Source organism: Falco cherrug, chromosome Z (assembly GCF_023634085.1).
Source record: "Falco cherrug isolate bFalChe1 chromosome Z, bFalChe1.pri, whole genome shotgun sequence".
NCBI lineage: Eukaryota > Metazoa > Chordata > Aves > Falconiformes > Falconidae > Falco > Falco cherrug.
Genome location: NC_073720.1, coordinates 84,798,214 through 84,821,753, shown reverse-complemented (window position 1 = coordinate 84,821,753; position 23,540 = coordinate 84,798,214). Strand labels below are relative to the sequence as shown.

General features: G+C 44.2%; 1 protein-coding gene across 3 annotated transcripts in view; it reads left to right on the top strand.

Moving 5' to 3' along the window:
• ZFYVE16 (zinc finger FYVE-type containing 16) overlaps nt 1–23,367 on the top strand; it is a 34,997-nt gene extending 11,630 nt beyond the window's left edge. For all 3 annotated transcript variants that reach the window (XM_055698645.1, XM_055698646.1, XM_027813097.2), the window contains 15 exons: nt 7,023–7,119; nt 8,018–8,191; nt 9,006–9,157; nt 10,551–10,929; nt 11,449–11,571; nt 11,665–11,820; nt 12,434–12,658; nt 14,426–14,508; nt 16,525–16,629; nt 17,509–17,659; nt 18,680–18,760; nt 19,326–19,488; nt 20,323–20,428; nt 20,837–21,004; nt 21,947–23,367. In XM_055698645.1, the coding sequence (XP_055554620.1) occupies nt 7,023–7,119; nt 8,018–8,191; nt 9,006–9,157; nt 10,551–10,929; nt 11,449–11,571; nt 11,665–11,820; nt 12,434–12,658; nt 14,426–14,508; nt 16,525–16,629; nt 17,509–17,659; nt 18,680–18,760; nt 19,326–19,488; nt 20,323–20,428; nt 20,837–21,004; nt 21,947–22,108 (2,325 nt within the window). In that variant the 3' untranslated portion in view covers nt 22,109–23,367. The remainder of the gene's footprint in view (nt 1–7,022; nt 7,120–8,017; nt 8,192–9,005; nt 9,158–10,550; nt 10,930–11,448; nt 11,572–11,664; nt 11,821–12,433; nt 12,659–14,425; nt 14,509–16,524; nt 16,630–17,508; nt 17,660–18,679; nt 18,761–19,325; nt 19,489–20,322; nt 20,429–20,836; nt 21,005–21,946) is intronic.
• The last annotated feature ends 173 nt before the right edge of the window (nt 23,368–23,540 follow it).

The following is a 23,540-nucleotide window of genomic DNA, read 5'->3' as shown; positions in this document are numbered from 1 at the left end:
AAAAATTTTTTTTTTTACTTTATAGAAACTTAAAGGCTGTTGAAAAAGACTGATATTAATTAAGAAACATATGACCTTTTTTGTGAAAATAATTAAAGGAAAGTGTGGGGAATGTTCTTACTTTATCTTCCATTAGTGGCTAGACCATTGTGTTTTGCATAGTACAAGGAAGATGACAGTGGATTATTTCATAGTAATCATAGTGAATTAGCTTTTTACTCAGCTTTTAAGTTAAGCTGAAGTATTTAAGCTTAAAAAATATTGAGGTGATGATCAGAATTCAGGTTAGTGGTTATAATAGTTGTAAAACACTCCATGAGTGTGAAAGGATTGCATTCTTTCAGGAGCTGTAACACCCATACCAGTGCAAAGGATTTACAACCTAAATCTGTCCTTTTGTGTGTTTGGATGTAGAGTTTTCCAGGGTTGTCATCTCAGGGGAAAACTATGCTACTTTTGTGGGTTGAATGGTACTCACCAACTTGGCAAGTAATCTGTAGAACCTTTTTCAGCCTGGGGTCTTCTGCAGTGAATAAGTAATGTCAAAGCTTGTTCTTAATCCAGATCTCTCTTAATCCAGATCCAGTGTGCTACTGTGGTTTACGCTTGTACTAGTGCATAACTGCAAATACTAACAACACTAATGAACTCATTTTTCAGTGTTCCTCTCTAGCTTTGCAGATGAGGAGATAGAACGAAGGCTGATGTCAGTACTTAATAAGCTTTTGCATCCACGGTGTTGAGAGGCATCTGGAGAGGCTCGTTAATTTTTTTCCTAGGATGCTTCTTCTAGCACTGTGTATTCAAAGCATAGTACTTGTTTACTTCAGCTGCAGTAAGCATGAACTAAAGAGGTAGGTTTGAATTTGGGTGCCAAGAAAATTAAAAATTCTTTGTGACAACCTGGAAGTCATTGAACTTAATCACTTGGCAGAATATTCTGTTGAAGTTTTGTAGCAGTTTAAAACAGTTCTTCAGAATATGTTTTGTTTTAGTTGTAAAACTGACTGACTTCAAGTTCCTTTTTACATTCATTGTGAAATTTCTTGCACCTTGTCTAGAGATGGGAATAAAGGCTCCCTTTGCTACACAGTCCTCTTTACAACCATTAGCTGTTAGTGTTGCTAATCTTGTGTGTTAACAGAGGAGGTTTTGCCAGTAGAACAGTGTCTTTAGAGGGAGCATCACAATGCGTGTTCATTGGGAGAATGAATGAAGGCAATACAGATTGTCTAAACTTTACAGACACTGAAGTGCTGTGCAGTTGTAACTCTGCCATAGCTTTTCTGATTGTGGAATAGCTTAACTTTCTGCCTTGTACGACTTTCTGCTTTTTTAATAGTATCTTCTCTTTAGGGAAAAAAAAAGCAGCATTCCTTGTGGACCTGTTGTGGGTTGTTGTGTTTTTAACCACTTGGATATAAGGATAAACTGGTAGGAATTTACAGTTGTCCTCTGTGGACAACTACTCTGAAAGACAATTGTGTAGTTTTCATGTGTCCTACAGCTTCTTTTTAATCAAAGAAAATGGCCACATTTGTGAATTCTGTTTTCTGTGCTGGAGGGAATGTGAGGTTGGTGGTCCCTGCTTTCTCTAACATCTGCAGCACTTGTGACAGACACCAAACAACTTTGTAGTTTTAGTTATTTGTCTCTTCTTGTGGTACACTTCTCTTCCTAGCTCAGCCAGAATCAATTTCTTTGCATGGCAGCCTCACCTTATTCTCCTTTCTCCCATTATGCAGCTGTCCCTTAGTATGTCTTGAACTTGCCTCCTGTGTGTTAGGACTAAGCTGCCTCCTCTGCTGTGGGTCCCAGTGGCACCAAGTGTAAGAAGAGAATACCAATTACAAAGGATTGTACTGCTTAGCACTTGAAGCCCTGATGTGGTTTGTAATTGATTACCAATTAATATTCACCAGTTACATCCTTAACATCTTTACTGAGCATATGCATTTTCAGTTGAGGTAAATTATCTGTGACAGCTAATGCAGAAGCAATTGCAACAGTTGCTCTTTTGAGCTCCTATTGTACTGATCACCTATTACTGTTTTTACAGTACATTTCCTACTTAAAGGACTTCACTTGTAATAATTTAATTTTTTTCTCTGTCACTACTGTTTGGGTTGTTTCCCTTTAATCCTCTCAGTTTTCCTGGGGTTAATCAGGAGAAGCAGAAGACTTTTTGTGTTCTTTCTACTTATTTAACTCTGGTCAGCAGTAGAAGGCTTCTGTCAGACCAAGGTTTGAAAAGATACCTCTTTGTAAAGGCCAGTACTGACTCTAGTAGCATCTGCATATAGCTAAAAATGGTGGGACTCTTTGAAAACTTCCAGGCCACCCTTAGAAGAACATAAGGGAAACGCAAAAAAAAGTACTAGATAGTTATGGGAACTCTTGCAGAAAACAGCTTTACTAGAGACATAATTCTTTGAGTGGGATTGTGCAGTGTAGGGCCTGCGAAAGAGACACAATTTTTTCCTCATCTCTGCTTAAAAATGGTCAGTATCCTGTTGGAATAGAAGAGCATATTCTATTCTCTCAAAGAAGTCTTCAGCAAGCTTTTGAAATACTTTAATGAAGGGAGCTAGTAACATAAAGGCAGCCATGCTTAGGAGCCTGCTTAGCCATATGTCCTGGGTTTGGCTGGGATAGAGTCAGCTTTCTCCTTTGTAGCTGGTACAGTGCTGTGTTCTGGATTCATTATGAGAATAATACACCGATGCAAAGTGATGCTTACTCTAAATCAGGAGCCTTTCAAGTTTCCTATTCTCTGCCAATAAGGAGGTGCAGAAGTAGCTGGGAGCAGACACAGCCGGGACAGGTGGCCAGAACTAGGTAAAGAGATACTCCATACCATAGGATGTCATGCCCAGTATATGTACTGGGGGTGGGTGGGGGGGTGGATTTGGCTGGGAGCTGCCGATCTCTGTGGGACAGCAGGCGGTGAGCAATGGTACTGTGCATCACTTGGGTTTTTTTCTTCCCCATGGATTTTATTCTTCTCTATTTCTCTCCATCACTGTTGTTGTTACTGTCCTTATTACTATTTTTACTTTATTTCGATTATTCAGCTGTTCACATCTCAAACCCATGCGTTTTACCTTTTCTCCTCGATTCTCCGCCACATCCGAGCAGGGGGTTTGAGAGTGATCGAGTAGCTGTCTGGTACTTAGTTGCCAGCTTATTCATGAGGTGGAAGAAGTAGCTTGGCATTTCATGACAAACTAATGATTGTTAGGGAGAGACTTGGTGCAGTGCACAGCGCTGCAAAGTCAGCCGATAAGGAATGCTATATGCTGGTATGAGACTAGATTGTTTTAACCGTTACCTGAATCCCCGTGGAGATTTCTTCAGAGACAATGCTATAGCAGTAAAGCAAATCTGACCCAAATCTGGGATTCAGTCCTTGTTCCTATCAGTGTTGTATAATGTAAAATAGTTATGGGATTAATAGATGTAGGAGCAAATTTTGGAACAGGTGGTGCAACCCAGAATTCTTTTAATCACTCTGGATAAGAAATTTAATGTCACTTGTGTCCTCCTTGTTGCTGCTCTTTGTTGTGTTGTTGTTGTGGGTTGTGTGGGGTTTTTTTCTGAAGGTTTCTCCATGAGAGATTGTATTGGGTTTGCATGGCAAGGTTTTGTTAGTGGAAGGCTGCAGGAGTGGCTTCTGTGAGAAGTTGCTGAAAGCTTCTCCCATGTCCGATGGAGCCAATGCTGGCCAGCTCCTAGACAGACCTGCTGATGGCCAAGGCCATCGGCGATGGCGGTAGTGCTTCTGAGGTAACATATTTAAGAAGGAGGGGGGAAAGAAGTGCACAACAAACTTTGGTGTAAGAGAGGAGAGAGAATATCTCAGAGCAGCAGCTATGCATACACCCATGGGTGGAGTAGGGGAAGGAGGTGCTCCAGGCACTAGAGCAGAGATTTATCTGCAGCCTGTGGGCAGGGCAGGGCCGGGCAGGGGGAGGCCGGGGGGGACCGGCCCGGAGCAGAGCCCCCCCGGCAGGGCAGGGCAGGGCCGGGCAGGGGGAGGCCGGGGGGGACCGGCCCGGAGCAGAGCCCCCCCGGCAGGGCAGGGCAGGGCCGGGCCGGGCAGGGGGAGGCCGGGGGGGACCGGCCCGGAGCAGAGCCCCCCCGGCAGGGCAGGGCAGGGCCGGGCAGGGGGAGGCCGGGGGGGACCGGCCCGGAGCAGAGCCCCCCCGGCAGGGCAGGGCAGGGCCGGGCCGGGCAGGGGGAGGCCGGGGGGGACCGGCCCGGAGCAGAGCCCCCCCGGCAGGGCAGGGCAGGGCCGGGCAGGGGGAGGCCGGGGGGGACCGGCCCGGAGCAGAGCCCCCCCGGCAGGGCAGGGCAGGGCCGGGCCGGGCAGGGGGAGGCCGGGGGGGACCGGCCCGGAGCAGAGCCCCCCCGGCAGGGCAGGGCAGGGCAGGGCAGGGGGAGGCCGGGGGGGACCGGCCCGGAGCAGAGCCCCCCCGGCAGGGCCGGGCAGGGCAGGGCCGGGCAGGGGGAGGCCGGGGGGGACCGGCCCGGAGCAGAGCCCCCCCGGCAGGGCAGGGCAGGGCCGGGCAGGGGGAGGCCGGGGGGGACCGGCCCGGAGCAGAGCCCCCCCGGCAGGGCAGGGCCGGGCAGGGCCGGGCAGGGGGAGGCCGGGGGGGACCGGCCCGGAGCAGAGCCCCCCCGGCAGGGCAGGGCAGGGCCGGGCAGGGGGAGGCCGGGGGGGACCGGCCCGGAGCAGAGCCCCCCCGGCAGGGCAGGGCAGGGCCGGGCCGGGCAGGGGGAGGCCGGGGGGGACCGGCCCGGAGCAGAGCCCCCCCGGCAGGGCAGGGCAGGGCCGGGCAGGGGGAGGCCGGGGGGGACCGGCCCGGAGCAGAGCCCCCCCGGCAGGGCAGGGCAGGGCCGGGCCGGGCAGGGGGAGGCCGGGGGGGACCGGCCCGGAGCAGAGCCCCCCCGGCAGGGCAGGGCAGGGCAGGGCAGGGGGAGGCCGGGGGGGACCGGCCCGGAGCAGAGCCCCCCCGGCAGGGCCGGGCAGGGCAGGGCCGGGCAGGGGGAGGCCGGGGGGGACCGGCCCGGAGCAGAGCCCCCCCGGCAGGGCAGGGCAGGGCCGGGCAGGGGGAGGCCGGGGGGGACCGGCCCGGAGCAGAGCCCCCCCGGCAGGGCAGGGCCGGGCAGGGCCGGGCAGGGGGAGGCCGGGGGGGACCGGCCCGGAGCAGAGCCCCCCCGGCAGGGCAGGGCAGGGCCGGGCAGGGGGAGGCCGGGGGGGACCGGCCCGGAGCAGAGCCCCCCCGGCAGGGCAGGGCAGGGCAGGGCCGGGCAGGGGGAGGCCGGGGGGGACCGGCCCGGAGCAGAGCCCCCCCGGCAGGGCAGGGCAGGGCCGGGCAGGGGGAGGCCGGGGGGGACCGGCCCGGAGCAGAGCCCCCCCGGCAGGGCAGGGCAGGGCCGGGCAGGGCCGGGCAGGGCAGCCCGCGGGCAGCCCAGGGCCGGGCAGGCCGTGCCCCCCGCCCGGGGAGGGCCCCGCGGGGCAGGGCAGCACACGGTGTGTGTCAGGGCCGGGGGGATCTCTCCCCGCCCTGCCCTGCTGTGGCCGGCCCCAAAGGCCCCCGGCTTCCCCCGGCGGAGCCCGCTGTGCCGGGAGGGAACTGCCGAGCGCTCTCCCTGCCCGGGCCTCGCCCCACCAGCCGGGGGTTACAGGGGCTCTGCCCGGCACCGCGCGGGGGGCGCCGGCGGGCGGCAGCGCCGGGCACCGCGGGCGGCTGGGACAGCCTGGCACAGGTTAAGCTGCGAGACTTGAATATTAGGCTGCAGAGTGTTTTGAATCAAACAGTTATTTCTTGGGAGTTTTCTAATCCCTGTGCAATTGTATACCAACTGCTTCAAGCTGCAAACTTCAAAGAATTTTTTTTAAATACCAGTTTTACCTACTATTTTGAGTGCTTCTGGCCTTATGTGATTAGATGTGCTCACAGCAAGAAATTTTAGGTGCTGTTCTGTTTCATAACTGCATCGGAGAGAGTATTGGCTAGACCAAAGTGCTTAGCCATATGGTGTGCGTGTTCCTGGTGACATGTGGAAGGTTGATTTGTAGACATCTAAGGATTGCTTGGGTCCAGCAGAAATACCTAACAAATTTCAAAAGCTTATGGTACGCATAGGTTGTGGTACAGTTTTTGGAACAGGATAGGAAGAACGCCTGATCAAAAGCAGGCTTGGCAGACTTTGTGGCTTGGCCCAAATTGTGGAGATTCCTAATCATAGCAGCATAGAATGGTTTGGGTTGGAAGAGACCTTTAAAAATCATCTAGTCCAACTTCCCTGCTGTGGGCAGGGACATCTCTCACTAGGCCAGGTTACTCAGAGCCCTGTCCAAACCTGGCCTAGAACGCAGCCCATGACGGGGCATGTCCATAGCCTCTCTGGGCAGGCAACCTGTGTCTGTGTCTCACCACCATCATAGTGAAAAGTTTCTTCTTTACATCCAGTTGAAATCCACCAGCTTTCAGTTTATAACCATTGCCCCTTGTCCTGTCATTGTAGGCCCTGGTAAAAGATCTCTCTCCATATTTCTTGTAAACCCCCTTTATATATCGAGAGGTTGCAAGGAGTTCTCCCTGCAGCCTTCTCTTTTGCAGGCTGAACAACGCCAGCCCTCTCAGCCTGTCTTCACAGGAGAGGTGCTCCAGCCCTCTGGTCATCCTTGTGGCCCTGCTGTAGACCTGCTCCAGGTCCATGTCAGTCCTGTGCCAAGGGCCCCGGAGCTGGACTTTTTTTAAAGTATTAAAAAGGTATTAAAAAGGCTTTTTAATAAAAACCTTTTTAGTCTAGTGCTTTCCCCTCTCCCCAGACAGGATTGTAAGATACGTGTGCTACAGCTGGTTTTCTCCTTGCCTACTTCCAGAAAAGCGCATGCATGCTTAATATAATGCAATCTGTTTTAGTAAAAGGAGTAAATAATAACAGGAACTTAATTCAGGAAATACTGGGATTTTGTCTATAACATTTTATTCAATCTCTTTCTGGTTCAGGTTTTTTGTGGCAGCTGTTGCAAACGGAAGTGCAAGCTACAGTACATGGAGAAGGAAGCAAGAGTCTGTACAGGCTGTTTTGATGATATTAATAAGGGTAAAACTTTCTTTTGAGTAATTGAAGTAATCATTAAAGAATAGGTATGGCTAGTGTCTCTTTAACCTTTGCTCTTTTGGGGGAGCTTCACTACTTTAATTGGTGTATATTGTCCTATTCCTGAGATGGAAGAAGGAAGAGAATAATTGTACCTTAGTTGGATTTCAGTTCTTTTAAACTTAGAATAGCAAGCTGATTGTTTTTTATTTAAGAAAAAAAAAAGTAGGTTTGAATTCTGGAGGACTAAATATAAAGTTACGCTATTTGGTCGTCTGTAGCAGGAGTATAGCAAAGGACCATCTCTCCACAGTAGCCTTCTGTGTGTTTCAGGGCCATGCTTCTGCATATTTTCACATGTTGTTTGCCCATTCCATGTAGCTTTCTGTCCTGGTATTTTCACAAGTCACTTAAAAGTACTACAGGAGTTGAATCGTAAGGTAAGCTTTTCTTAACTGAAAGCTTTAAGCATGGATGCTTATTGAAACATCAGGAGAAAAAACAGAACTCCTGATTATTGATGTTTAAATAACAAGTTGCAAACATACCAGATTTTTAATATGCCACCTGGATGGACTTTGACTTGATAAATGTGATACATGTATTTGCACCAGGGTCCAGGGATCATATGGTTCAGTGTGGTCACTGCAACAGTAGCAAGATGTACAAGGAGGTCTGTTTCTGCGTTAGGAAGGAATTAGGCAAATGTGCAAGTCAAAATTAAGAAAATGTGACTTTTCTTTTGCACAGTAGCTTGAGTGTTCATTTTTCATAGCTAGCTCACAAATTGTGCACTGCTCTTGCAAAAAAAAACCCAACAAACCAAAGCCACCCATAATACTGCACTGCAAAGGAAATTTAATCAGTTCTGAAGTCTTAAAAACTAACCACATTTTTTTAGCCCAGGCACTTGAAAGGATGATGAGTCCAGCTGGTCCTGTCCCCAGTTCCAGTACCTTCCCAGAGTATTCTACTGATCCACGTTTGGAGGAAGCCCAGATATCTGGTAGTGTTAGCTCTCCTTCACTTTCTGCATTGTTACCTGTCTCAGCACTTAAACAACCTGGTATTGAAGGTATGCTAAATGTAGTAGAATATGTCTAACACTTTCTGGATCTCTTTGGAAAGAGTTGTTTATGGCATCATGGATGCAGACTTGGTGTAGTGATATTTTTTTGTGGGAAATGGAAACTCTGTGATCTGGGACATGGGGAAGTTACTTGTAGTACCCAGTTCTGATGCGGTGTAGGAGTTCGACCAAGTCTGTCTTAAGTCTCTGTTTATTAAATGTGGATGTTACGGGGTTTTGTCATTGTTTTCTGTTGATATTGTAATTTTTGTGTGTGTGTGGATAGATATTATTGTCATTTTTATAGAGCCTAGGAGGTCTCTGGCTTGTGTTGCAACTGCCAAGCTTATAGTAAAACCAAAAAGTAGTTGTTTAGATCAGAGTTGCTAGGGAGCAGTAGGAGTTCATTCTCCATTTAAATACAAATGATTAGTGACTGAGTAGTGACTTTATTCCACTTCAACATCTGATCTCCTTCAATGAAAAATAGGAGTAAGCTAACCTTTTACAGTGTGTTTCATCTTTTAGTTGTCATACGCACTTCATTCTTACTTTACTACAGAGGGAAGATTGAGAAAGTAGCCTGCGTTAGATAGGAATTGATAGATTTGACTATAGTGTGGCAGCTTCATCTGCAAGTACGAGATTTTTCTTGCCTGTATTTGTGTGACAGGAGACTGGCTGATGTCAGACTCCCTACTTGTGCTTGGTTCCAGTAAACATGGTCTCTGGGCAGAGAAGGAGCTTCATTTTTATCCCTTGCAGCTGTTAGAACAGTACAATAATATAAAGTCAGTATTGTTTTTTTAACCTGTCCTAGGGCTGAGCCAGAAAGAACAGAGGAGAGTTTGGTTTGCAGATGGCCTTTTGCCAAATGGTGAAGTGGCAGATACGACAAAGCTTTCATCTGGAGCAAAGAGATCATCACAGGACTTAAGTCTAGGAAACCCTGACTTGGGAGAGATGCATATGGTATGTATTAAGAAGTATCTCTGGGTGCACAAATACCTCTTGAAACACCTTTCCTTGCTACTGAGGGGACCCCTTACTTACAATAATATGACTTTTTCTTCAGACCTTTTGGAATCTGAGCCAGTATTTGACTTTTTGGGGGGGTGTGGTGTGTGACTGTGAAGTCTTTGGGTTGAAATATTCTGTAGACAGTACATCACAGGAAACCATGTTTGTTTTGGGGTGTATGTGAACTTGAAGTGTGGCAGAAAATTAGTAAAGCTGACAACCAGACCAGATCATTACTATTTGTATATGGAGGATCTGAGCAGTTGCTAGGTGTATAGCAGGTAAATCAACCTTAGTTCATGAAGAGTGGGTAATAGTAAATGTGACCTCATTTGAGCAAGGAAGGACTCCAGTAAGTTGCAGTAATCCAAAGGTATAACCTGTTTTCCATTTTGGGGGAAGAGTAGGATCCTTTCATTTGCAAAAGATGAACAATGTCTAAAATTAAAAGCAGCCAGGACAAAGTGAGTGGGAAACAATTAGTTGATGGTTTTTGTATGCATCTTCAGGAGCTCAAACAAAACAGCCCAAAAGCAAAGGAGGTACTTTACCAGGTAGCACAGAATCTTGAGTGTGCTGCCACAGGATGATATGAAGAAGGTCAAAAGTATAAAGTGATAGGAAATGCCAGCAAGCAAATTCATAGGGAAGAATTCTGTTAGAGGCCAGTTTAGTCATGGTTTTGTCTGTGTGTTTGTGGAGTGTAATTTTTGGAGTGTCTTTTTTTATTTTGTATCCTTCATTTTTATTTTTCTGGCATGTGTGTTTTCTAAGCAGAGGATTTGCTGGAAGTGGATGCCATAGCAGAAGAACTGTTAACAGGACAAGTTAGAGTTGTTTGTTTTTCTTCTTGTTGCAATGGAAAACTCTTCTCTCTTGAGATAGGATGCAGCTCTGACATACTTCAGAGATTGCAGTGCACCTACTGATGTGTTTGGTCTGAGGTTTTTTTATGACAGCTCATATCCGGATGTGCCTATGCTCATAGCTTGTCATATCCATTTCACTGGGGAAGCGGCATGGTTTTAACTCCAAACTAGAACTGAATCAGGGTGTGAAATGCTAAAGTTAGCTGTTGATACCTGGTGTAGAAATCAATTACATATCTTCACCTAATGTAACTTCTGAAGAAGTGAGGGGGGAGGGAGGTGTGTGGGAGTGCAGGGGGCGGGAAGGAAGATCCAGGAGAAACATGGTGGCTTTCTTCTTGTTTAGAGGGAAATGCATTCTCAGTATTTGTGATGGATTTCTTTCTCTCTTTGCTTCTAGAAGGCTGGTAATGAAAGTTTAGCTTGTTGTGAGACAAGAGTGTAGATACCTTTTTTATTTTATTTCTTCTTCATAGGCTGCAAACCCAGAGGAAGGTGACATGTTAACTGATGTAAATCCAAAACCTAAGGAAGAAATTGATACTACTACAAGAATAGAGGGATTGTGTCTTCCTGTTCCTTCAGATGATGCACAGCAGGCTGTTCCAGGCCAGAATGAGGTGGTACAGAGTTGTTCATCTGTGCCTCTAGCAACAGAAGAAAGTTCTTCTGTGGCAGAGGCTGAGAAGACTAGCTGCAGTTCAGTTGATCAGACTACAAGTGATATGCCTGCTAGTCCTTTGAGTTACAGAGCCCTATGTGGTCTTGAAAACTGTGTCCGTAAAGAGACAAGCCTTGTTCCTGATGGAGATACACTGCCTCCACTTTTGCTTGCAGTGGGTAAAAAAGGAAAAGGTAAAATATGAGAAAATTATTAATATTTCATCACTTGATGCAAGATTTCTAAATAGGAGCTTGTGTGTATCACTTGTATTTTAATACAGTTCTAATCTTTCATTTATTTGCTGCCTGTTGGATTGTTGGGTAATGAGCATGCGTTACTAAAAAGGTCAATATGTTCTGAAAAGAACACTTCATCATTTAAATGCATTATAGTAGCAACTGTGCTCATTGATGGTAACTGACAGTACCAGCATATGGACGAGGAGACAGCATCCACAGTTCGTCAGTAATTACCAAAGGAGTGGTAGCCCGAGTTTGCACCTTTGTTACAAGTTACTGCTTTATTTTCACATGCTCCTTGAGTCTTAGGGTAAGCTGTTCATTGTTGATCTGTAGCTGTTCTCTGTTTGAGAATCATTGTTGCACACTGAGATAGGAGGATGGGACAGTCTTTGATGCACTATGATCTTTAATTTGTGTTTTAAGTGGTTGGCTGACATGTTGAACTAATTTGGGTGTTAATTTATTTAGATCCTCTAGTAGAAGAACGTCCATCTCACCAAAAGGTCACCTTGCTTCTTGTGGAGGGAGGTCCCCATCCATTAACTTTTATCCTAAATGCAAACTTTCTTGTGAATGTCAAGCTAATAACTTGTAAGTCATGCACATTTTCTTTTCCATTAAATCCAGCTTTCTTTTTCTGTCTGTAAAACAGCATTAGTATGGTGTCTGTCTTTTTAATTAAAGATTCTTCAGAAAAGTGCTGGTACTTCTCAACAAATGGACTACATGGTTTGGGTCAGGCAGAAATTGTCATTGTGTTGAAGTGTTTGCCAGATGAAGAGATTTTTCCTAGAGAAATATTTAAATTATTTATTGGCATCTATAAGGATGCAATGAAAGGTATGTAACTTCAACATATTAGTTCTTTATTTTATAGTATGTTCTTGCTGATCTTTAAAGCTGGAAGTTGACATGTAACTTTTCTTGAAGTATTTGTATGTAATGATCCTGCTGAAAAACCCTGCAGTATTAGCCTTGGGTTTTAAACAAATGACAGGAAGAAAAAAATTGAAATTTTTTTGTTTCATACACTTCTTTAAGTGTCTTGTTCACAGGATTTTTGTCGTTATTTACTGATAGTATGTTGGAGATTCTGGGTGTAAGTCCTTGAGTCTGTGGTTTAGGACATCTGGAACTTCATCTGTAGACGTCCAAACGCTCTTACGTACATAAATAGTTGAGGTCTGTTAATCAAAGGTCATCAGTTAGTATGTGCTGGAGCATTGCACACTTCGGGGGTTTTGGCATTTGTTTGGGAAAACCTACTTTTTTAGTTAGCAGATATGGAGCACTCAGTCTGTGGGTTTAGATGTCTGCAGACATTCTGAAAAATGTGAGATGTACCATAGGACTTGCAAGCCTTTAGGAGACGGCTAGTTAGGACAGTTTCCTTGATGGTAGTGTACTACTTCTCCAGATGTGCAAAGACTCTCCTCTGTCTCTCTTCCTACAGGAAGGCTAATAAGAAACATGGAAAACATAACTTGTACTGAAAACTTTCTCGGCAACAAAGAGCATGGAGGATTCCTGTTTGTTTCCCCAACGTTTCAGAAACTTGATGACCAGATTCTACCAGATAACCCTTTCCTTTGTGGCATTCTCATCCATAAGCTGGAAATACCCTGGGCAAAAGTTTTTCCCATCCGTTTAATGTTGAGATTGGGAGCAGAGTATGGGGGTAAGTTTTAATGCTTGAAGTAGCTGGATAAATGTAAAATTCCCCTTGGAAAATACTGGTTTTCTCAGACACGCAAGATATTTAAAATCACCATTGCAGTGTTTGTATGTTACGCTTGTGTAAGGCTGGTGTTCCATACATGTGAAGCTACCTGTTCAGACACTTGGGAATTTACACTGTCCTGCTAGACTTCCTTGATTGGATTTGGTTTTTTGCCTCAGCTGATGAGAAAGCTAAGTAACCAAAACTGACAGTCGTAAAGTATCAGAATGCCTGACTTCTGTTGTCATAGAAGGATTTGAAGGAAGTTCACAAGGCCAGTTTACAACTCTGACAAATTGATTTTTTAAATTGTTACTGAGATGGTGTATGCTGGCAAAACAATACTGCTTCATGAACAGAATAAAGGTATTTGTTGCTTATAAGGGTAACTTACTCATTAATACATTTGGAATCTCCAGGCCTGTAAAAATGCACAAGGCATTCTTTCAAAGTGAGGTGGATAGAGAGCATGTAAATGTGCACCACCAGAGGTTGTGCAGTGACACAGCCTCCATGTGGGAATTAACCCTCCACAGTCTGTTGCAGGCTCTCCCAACGAGATTTACATTGAATGCTCCAGGCTCACCGGAGGAGGAGTGTTTATGCAGATTCCCCTTGCCTTGAAGAACAGATAAAGCTAGGTGGAGCCAGACCTGAAAGAGGATACTGTCCTGAATGCCTTCTAGAGTTGCTTGTGGAGTTGCTTGAATAATGCAGACATTTAATTTAGTGATGTAGGTGCTGTTTTGTTTGTTGTTGCACTGCTGCTTATGGTGTAGAGAGCAGGAGTTCAGAGAAGGTGCAGCGTACAGCAGTTGCTTAAGTGGAATGGATTTCTAAAATGTGTCATACACAGCTTTCCTGACCTGAAGACATTTGTGATTAATAAGCCTACCATGCTAGAAGCTGCAAGTCCATAAATAGGTATCACTTGTTCATTTATAGATTTTTTTTGAGTCAATAGCAGATTTCTGCTGGCCAGGCTTCTGTCTGTGTGTTGACAAGGCTGGTGGCTTCTTTCACTCTTCTTTCTCTTACCAAACTACTTGTCTTTTTTTTTTTCTTTTTCTTTTCCCCCTCTTTAACCCATTTTGCATCTTTGACCTTACAGGCCTGACTTTGCTATGTTATTTGTTTTCTTTTCAAATGGCTTCATACTGTGGTCTGCATCTCATTGCATTCCCTTGTTTCCATCTGCGTGTGTTTCCCATTGAAGCGATGGGACTTTAAAGCCTGTTGCTTTGTATGAACATCCTCGCTCACTCTATTTTTGCTTATTGATATGAAGTGGTACTTCACTTTGTATTATAGGATATTAATCTGTGTGGTGTTCTTGTTCAAGCAACTACGAAGCCTTGCAACCCCTCCCGCAGCTGTTGACCCCAAGCCTGAGCTGAGGATGTTTCTGTCCAGACCACCTATTGCAAGAAACGTAGCTGAAAAATCACATGAAACAGCCATAAGTCTGCCACAAAATAACTGCCACTAGGAGAGTGATTCTGTGCAATGACATTGCAGTAGGATTTGACTATAGGTGGGGAAGCCATGCAGTGGGCTGAAGCACAGTCTGACAGAGGATCAGGTGGTGACTAGTTCCTTTGGCTGGTCAGATACTGAGCTTAAGAAACATCAGCTGCAGCTGAAAATAAATACTTGGATTAGCAAGTTCTACAGTTGTTCGTAGGTGGATGTGACCTTTTCTTTTCTCTTTCACCCCGACCATAGTGTATCCAACTCCTGTAGTAAGTTACAGGCACCGGAAGCCACTCTTTGGAGAGATTGGACACACAATTATGAACCTACTTGTTGTGAGTAAATGTTTTATTCTCTTCCCTTCCAGTTGTAACTCTAGGTGATGTAAAATACCCTCAAAACTCCAATTCTTGAAAGCAGAGTTATTTTTGGCAAAGATACAGGAGTAATATTTTTGTCCTTCAGACCTGACTTGAAACTTCCTTACCAGAGAGGGTGAGCAAGTTAGGAGAGCTTTATCTTTCACGTTATGTTGTTGCACATCAGTTCTGGTAGTAAGAAATAGCTTTCAATGAACGAGAAGAATTCACGCTGAAGCTGGTAGCAATCATCATCTGGTTGCATTTTCCACTTCCAGGCGTTGGTGTGGTGCACGAATTGTAGTCTTAAGTCCAACTTTTTTTTTTTTTTTTAAATGTGAAGAAGGGCTTGGCAGGCAGGTGCTGTGGTCTCACTGTGATGGTAAGTTTGTGTGACAAAGTAATTACTCTTATCACAGTTAACAAGTGTGACTGTCATATGTGTAGAAGTTTTTGGCAAAATGAGCCAAGTACACAAAGTCTGGAGTTTATGCCGTTCCCTGAGGGAAGTTTTTCCCCTGTTACCTGAATAATTTGGTTTAAACTTCCAGTAAGCTTTTATTTCCTGACCAGTAACCTTCCTCTTCGGATACTTACATAGAACTTGTCCTTAATGCTATGATGAAAAGTGCTGTAAGGCTATGGCAAGAATTGCCTGTATTGTTTAGGTAATCACCAAGTCCTCTCCTAAGGGTTCCAGGACTATTTGCAGCTGTGATGAAGGACCATTTGCAGCTGCGATGACACTGCAGTCTTTGGCCCCTCTTTCCTTCTTGCTGCTGTCCATATAATTACATAGGGCATCAATCAGAGGAGTTGCACCATCTAAAAAACAGCATCTTTCTCCTCAGTGGAGGAATCTTATATTTTGGTTCCGTGAGCCAGCTCCCTTGCCAACTGGTGAAGCACTAGTACCAATGTGGAATTGCATCTGCAGTCTTCAAGGAATCTTGCTGTTGTGCTGCTGGTGAAAGGGACTTCTTTGGAGTTTATGTTCAGCTGGATTGGAGTTACTCTGGTTCTACATAGCTGTGTCTGTAGTGCCAGCTTGAAGCAGGCGGTGGGATTAGGTGCTTCTTGGCAGAACTACTTCTTTTGACACAGTAGGAGTGTTAATCATAAGGTGACTGCAGAGTGTTCTTGGTGTTGCGTAGTTAACTAGCGGTGGTGCAAATCCTCAGTGAAGGATTGTGTAAAATCTTGTACCATGCAAGCGACCGAGGAGTGGCAAATGATGGAGGAGGGGGCACCTGTGATGTAGATCCTTAAGATTGCCAACACAATGCCCATTCAATTGAAACTTCCAGTGCAGTGAGGTATGTTCATAAATACCCTTCTTGGTAAAGCAGAGCTGATTGAGGAAGGTACTGATAACCTGGCTCAGGTGATAACAAGAGCCTTTGCTAACCTCTTCTCAGCTGAGCTAGTAAAGGCACATGAAACCATTTTATACCTCTTGTCATTCTTCAGGGATAGAACAGGGTAGGGAAATGTTGCAGAAGAGGCTGAGATGATGGATGTTAATGGCTGTCAGAGAAAAGTGTAAGGAACAGTGCGGTACTTGAGCTATAACCACACAAGTTAGAGCTGTAGGTGTCAGGGTGTGAGCCTGGAAGCAAACTAACCTAGATGGTGGCTTCCATGCTTTTGCTTTTCCATCAGAGTGAGGGTGTTGAAGTATTGTGTTCCCTAAAACACTCTTAAGACCCTAATGTGCATGAAGTGGCCATAGTCTAAATAACCCACTGGTAAGTACAGCAACCTTGGTCAGTGCTGTAGATTCATTAATGTGTTCACTAAGGTACCCTTCATGTACACCCCAGCAGGAAAAACGTGATCACCAAGTCTTTAGCCACCCTGAATGTCCTTACTGTTTTAGAAGTCTTAGAGATGTAATGTATTTAAAGTACTTTTATCTAGGTGATATTTGTTGTAAAAGGTAAGAAAATTATACTTGATTGTCTGCTAGCGTAAAAACTTTGCCTGTTACAGGACCTTAGAAATTATCGGTATACTTTGCATACCATAGACAACCTGTTTGTTCATGTGGAAATGGGTCGAAGCTGTATTAAAATACCCCTAAGGAAGTATAATGAGGTGAGTAAAACAATCTTTCTAATCCAAACTGCTTTAGTCTTTATTTTCCATACAATACCAGTCACGTCTTTAATGTGAACTGTAAAAAAGTGGGAGGGGAAAAAAAAGAAAATAAAAAGGGATTGGGAGTGGTTCTTCTAGATGGTAGTGAACTTTTTATTCTGCAGTGAGTTTCCAGCAGTCTGGCAAGTGAGTTCTCCACTTGATAGCAGCTCTCTGGATTAGTTTGCTATTTGCTGTGCAGAGGACTCTTTGAAGTTTGAGCTGATAGAAGCATGTGATGGGGGGAGGGGGTGGCATGAAATTGTCTGAGCAGACATTTCCATCTTCCTGGATATGTTGGAAGGTGGGTAATGATAAGCGAAAAGTTGAGCTTTAGGATCAGTGTTAAATGCAGACAAATCAGCGGTTTCTATGAAGTCTTTTAGCATGTATTGTCAAGGATTCTCTCTGACACATTTCCTGCTGATGGTGTTTTGCTTAACTCGGAAAGAAAAAATGAAAAAATCTTGCCAGTGTGATTTTTACTACAAATTACTCACTCCAGCTTTAACAGGAAAAAAAAAACCTGAATAATAAACTGTGTGAGTCTTAATGCACATTTTAGCCTTAAGGCCAATGGAATTCCTACAAGTGATACTCTGTACTGTCCAGTGGTACTCTGACTTAATCCCTGTCAACTGAAGTAGCATTTTTGAGCGTGCTTAGTGTTCCTCCAGCTAGTCATGGCAAACTGCATTGTTCAAACTCCCTGGAACTAACTTAAGTGCATAGTTCTTGAGCTTTGTTTTGTTCTTGGGGTTTTTCCAGTGTTTTGTCTTTAAAATGAGTACCGCAAAGTGAGATTTGTCCATTTAATGTCAGATTTTGTGTTGACAGGTAATGAAGGTCATCAGTTCTTCTAATGAACATGTAATTAGTATTGGAGCATGTTTTAATACTGAAGCAGACTCTCACTTAGTCTGTGTGCAGAACGTGCATGGCCTTTATCACACACAAGCAGTCAGCGCTACTGGACATCCTAGGAAAGGTAAGCTGTCTTGTTTGACCTGTGGAGAAAAACTGTATTTTTAGAGCAGAACTGTAAGTTCACTTCTAGCCTGCAAGGAAAATAAGTATTCCAAGTCAGTTGTTGAGAGCAAAGGTTCAGTATTCAAGCACCACAGTAATTTAAATGCCAAATAAAGTGTTGCTGGTTTCTGTCAACACTTAGCTGCTTTTTACAGCTGCTGTATTAAATGGAGATTAATACTTTCTTCCTCATTGTTTCCAGAATGCTACTAATACAGCTTTTACGCTTTCAGACAGAGACTCCTTACGTAATTCAAAATCTAAATTTAATATTAGCATGAATTGTGTGCTGTATTTTACGTAAGTAAACAAATAGTCTCCATAACTGAGTGCATGGAAGTAACATGGAGGTAACAGTGAGTTTTTCTGTACAACACCTAGCAAACTGGTAATGACCACCTTTATAGAGAGGAGTGGAGACAGGTACCTAAGAGAGAGGTGCAACTAACATGTGAATGCGAAGGTCCATAGCATGGGAATTCACTTGTGTCATCTTTTATTTCAGTTGCTTTCAGTACTGCTGAAAATGAGCTAAACTTAAGGAATATCTTCTGTAAATAAACTAAATTTACAAGCCAAGTAGCCTGTCTGTTTTAAAGGACAGAAAGAACCAAACGCCAACCAACCAGCAGACCAAGCAAAAACCTGCACCACTGTTTCTTCAACCATGTCTCCTCTTTGTATACAGAGCTTTTTCTGGCTTGCCTGTGTTGGCTCACTGCTGATATCTTAGAAGGATGCTGTATGCGCTTACAGAATAAATCAACAAAGCTGGTCTGTTTTGCCAAGGTCTGACTAGGAAAAATTCTTCTTTCCTTACAGAGTGTGGTGTCCTGTCAGTAAGGGATTTCAGTTAGCAGTTTCAGTGTAGAAGTACCTTTTTTGCCTGTCTTTTTAAAAAGGAATGCAAGTTAAACATTAGTAATGACAAACGTGAGTGATATGAAGTGGGTACTCACTTTCTTCCTACGTTTTATAGTTACAGGTGCAAGTTTTGTGGTGTTTAATGGAGCCTTAAAAACATCTTCAGGATTTTTAGCTAAATGCAGTATAGTTGAAGGTGAGAATTTTCTCCTGTGTGGTTTCCTTGTAAGAGTTTGGGGTTTTGTTGGGGTTTTTTTTGGGGGGGGGCGGGGAAGGGGAAAAATGAAAAAAGCAGCAGTCTTGCATAAGATGTTTATTTCTCAGTAAGTGAAACTTTTCCTTTTCAGGATTTTTCCCTTTGTAGAAAACCTACTGCAGACAAATGCTGTAGAAAGAACACGTTAGTTTACCTACTTGCTTTAGTCCATGCAAGTCTTTCCTGTACAGTCGCCTATAGCTAGGACAATTTTCATTGCCCTATTGATGAAATACATATATTGACGCAGAAATGCAAAAAACTTGTGAGATTAGTCTTAGATTGACCTTTTGCTATTAGTTCTGTTGACCAGAAAGTTTTTCATTACTTCCTCTTTCACATAACATTTAATGCTATAATTGGGGAATGGAGTCCATGTGAATGTGCATTTAGTAACGAGCTGTAGGAGAGGGTTGGTCCCACTAGAATTTAAGCCAAGTTTCTACTAAAAAGCTGTGCTACTCTTTCTGTAGAAAAGTTGGAATCTTAACTGGTTTTCTTCTAGATGGACTAATGGTACAAATAACGCCAGAAACGATGGAAAGCCTACGTCAGGCATTGCGAGACAAGAAGGACTTTAAAATAACTTGTGGCAAAACGGATGCAGGAGACATAAAAGAATATGTAGATATTTGCTGGGTAGAAAATGAAGAAAAAACAAACAAAGGGTAAATGTATTAACAAAGCAAAACATCTGAGAGAAATTTTGTTCCCAACTTTCAAATATCCACCTTTAATTTCTTGATATTAAGATATTTCTATTGAAAGAAGGCACTTAATACTAAAACCCAAAAGGGGATAGAATGGTAAACTACCTGCAGTCCTCTAGATGTCACTAATGGAACAATTTTGCTTTTGGTTCACCAAAACTTAAAATCCTTGTCTCTGTTCGGGAGGTTGACTGGAAAAGCAAGTGGACCCTCCATTTCCTTTGAAAGTCCTCTATCAAATCAGCAACCAGTTTGTGTGAGGATGCAGTTAATCCCTTTAAGCTTCCTTGTGAGGGAGGGGCTCGGAAGTACTTGCCTACTACTGGCCCTTGGCCAGTCACTGCTTGGAGTGCCAGTGTTCAAAAAAGCAAAAGGAGATGCAAGACATCTGTATTGGATGAGATTTGAATGCTTGTTTATGTGGCTTCAAACTTTAATTACGCATCGCTAATTCCAGGCTTGCCTCATGTCAAGTTGTTTCTCAGGCCATGAGTTTGCCTTTTTCTGTGGCTTCTCTGACCAATTCAAACAAACAGTGGCTTTACCGAAGATGGTCTATATCTTCTTAAACCTGTAAGATCAGGTGTTTATGCAGTGTTGTTAGTTCCCTATTTTGGATTTTTCTTTTTTGTAGCATCAGTATTTCCATGATACAAGACCTGTATTACATTTTGTGGTAAAGCTGCTTCAATAGCCTTTAAGGATGACTAAACATTGAATAACTGGTATGAAGTAATAATCTGAATGATAAAATGTTGTTTCAGTTATTAACTGTACTGCTGTCTTCCATAGAATTTTAAGCCCAGTCGATGGAAAATCAATGGAAGGAACTTGGAGTGAAAAAGTAATACAAGGCAGAGACTTCGAAAAAGAGGGGAAGGTTATGAAGTGTACCCAAGTTAGTATATTACATTGTTCTTGAGCCTTTTTGGTACTTTTTAGAATAGTTAGGTGGTAAAATGCTCATGCTAAACGATACTACTAAAGAAACTAACTAACCTGATGTATAACCCATTCTGATAGGCAGAACATTCCGCATAGGTCTTTGGTAAGTTTACGTACTTTTCATTTTTCTCCTCTGCAAAAAACTAAAAAGTCTGTTGGCATTGACAGCTCTAGAGACAGGTAGGTGCTCCCCTGGTCACTTCAGTGGTTTGATTGAATAGATGAAAGACAAGAACACTTTGCCAGCAAACAAGCACTATAGCTTGCTCTGCTCTGCATTATATGTCTATTGAATTACTCTTCTCCTTCTTTACTCATAGAACCAGGCTGCTGACTGTCCTTATCCTTTCCGTAATTTCAGGTATACTATTTTCTGAAGAACCATGAACTATCCAGTCCTGTTCCTCCTCATCAGTTTGCTGAAGAGATTGCTCTTGCCTGCAGTACTGCTCTTTGCCCACACCTTAAAACCTTGAAAAATAATGGGATGACTAAGATAGGCCTGCGGGTTGCCATTGACTCAGATACGGTAATCTGTTGACTTTTGTTGCAGACACTCCATTTCAGCTGAAATATCCTTGGATATTTGAGAGATCTTGGATCTCTTTCTGAATGTTTTTGAGTTTTTTGCCCTAGCCCAGATGCAGGCTGAGAATGAAATTTTGTGAAGCAGCTGTCTTAATGACTAGTTTGTCTTAAAAGTCTCCTTACTCTGCCCCAAATGCCCTAATAGCTAGCTGCTTGCAGTCTTACTCTGCCCCAAATGCCCTAATAGCTAGCTGCTTGCAGTAAGCCATCAGTCCTTGCCTAGTTTTCAGTCTCTCTGGCACTCATATGCCTCCAAGGTGAGTCAGTTTAGAGAAGCATGGAGCCAATTTTCTGATGCTTTTCTCAAAAGTAGGCAGTTTTCTGCTGGTTTTGCTCCCAGATGTTCAGGAAGGGATGTTTGCACAGAAGTCTGTACAGCAGGAAAGGACAGGTCTGCCTAGGTGAGGATGGAAGAGGGGGAAGGCAAGGCTCCCTAGCACGTGATGCTTCTAGGAAGATTACAAAACTGTCAAACAGTTCAGTTCTTTGCCTCTCCAGGAGTTCTTTGTTACTGCCTTATGTTTCTTGAGAGAAGCTGAAAATACAGTCCTGAAAATCTACTTTTCAGTAATATCTTTTGAAATTAATTTAACGGTAACTGTGATGCCAGGATATGATGGGATCACTCCTCTGGACATCAGACTGAAGCAGTCTGGGATGCAGAGGATGTGTGGCCCTGAAAACCCAGGAGAGTGTTGCATGCCTCTCGGTGGCAAGCCTGAATTGGTCATGACTGACCTCAAAACCTATCCAGTTGCCCGTGTCTGAATGTTAAAGTTTGTCACTTGGTGCTAACTGAAATACTCTTACAGAGGTACTGCACTTGTGTTGTCTTGTTCAAACAGAAGGTGTTAATACCAGCTTTTGTATGTTTTCCTTGTAGGTTGAGTACTTGGCTGGATCTGGAGGCCACCTTCTTCCACCAAACTATCTGAACGACTTAGACAATGCTTTGATTCCTGTGATCCACAGTGGAATGTCAGATCCTACCAGTCTGCCGTTGAAAATGGAATTAATATTTTTCATCATAGAACACCTGTATTGATGAGGCTGATTACAGGCAACATACTGATTTGCTAGATCTGAACACCAAAGTTACAAAGCTACAAACACTAAAAGTGTTAAGGTTTCTAAACCGGTTAGGTTTTAGTAGGTTTTCAGGCTGTTTTTCAAAGCCCTCAAATTCTCTCTGGTTTCTTTACCACAGAAGAGTTTGTGCAGTTTATCTTGTTTCCTGAAGTTCTGGAAGTTGACACTTAATACAGGTGCCAAAGAGGGCAGGTTCTGTGATCTCTTTACACACTCATAGCATTTACTGCATGTAGTGGTGTGACTGTAAGCCATACTATCTTTCCTCTCAGCCTTGGTTAAATGCATTACGAAACATCGCCTGCGGTTAGATCTGATCTCTGCAGCATGTGTTTTCCGTGTGCAGATGAGCAAAACACTGGGGCAGAAGCTGGGGCACAAAACTTTTTCTTGCCATTTGAGATTCAAATGCGAGATCCTGTATAGCTGACAGCAGGCTTCCCGTGTCGCTGCAAAATACAAGTGCATGCCTTCTGGCACTTGTTTATGACTGGCACGAGGAAGAATTTTACTTGTTTGTGAAGACTTGGAAATGCTTAGCATTAGGATATTCCACTGGTGCTTCAGGAACACATGCCCAGAGTTAATTTCTTTTCTAGAGTAACTGATTTCTTTCTTACTTACCTAACTTAAACAGATGCTATTTTTATAAATAACTGCAACTTTTTCCTTACTGTTTTTGAAGTCCTGATGCAGTTTGACCTCTCGAGGGTTAAACAAAGAACCAGATTATCCCTGAGGCAATCTACATGTAGCTGTACATCAGACCAGGTTCTGCAGTATCTTTTCTGCTCCAGTCTGCTGCTTTTGGCACTTCTTGGTAGCCACCTCTACTTTCAGGGAGAACCAATGTATTAAGTGTGAATTTTCATGAATGCATTGATTATATTTTTTTTTTCAAATTTTTTATCGACGGTTTTTTGGTAAACATGAGGTTCTTGCACGGTAGTATTTTTGATACCGGGTCATTAAGATCTATTTAGGTATTGGCAATGTATGCGATTTGTACTGAGGGTTGGGTGCACCGCAGCAGGGCTCTGGTAACTGTCAGGCAACGGTCGAGAACAGAATCCAAACTGAAGTATGTGCAAGGTGCATATTGTTTTCAGTAGAGATGCTGGCGCAGTTCTGTAACGAGTATTAAAACGCTAATGCCTTCTGGATGTTAAAAGGGGATATTTTCTGGCTTTGTATCAAAAACAACGTGTAACTTAAGCTGTCCTGCTCTGCTGTCACCTCTGCTTTCAATGGCCGGTTCCGGTTGCGGGTCTTGCCCTGGGGGGGTGCGGCCGCGGGGTTCGGCTGGCTGCGGCAGCCCCGCAGCGCCGGCGGGACGCGCCCCCGCCTGCCCGCACGGCGGAGACGGAGCAGCGGGCGCGGGGGGCGGC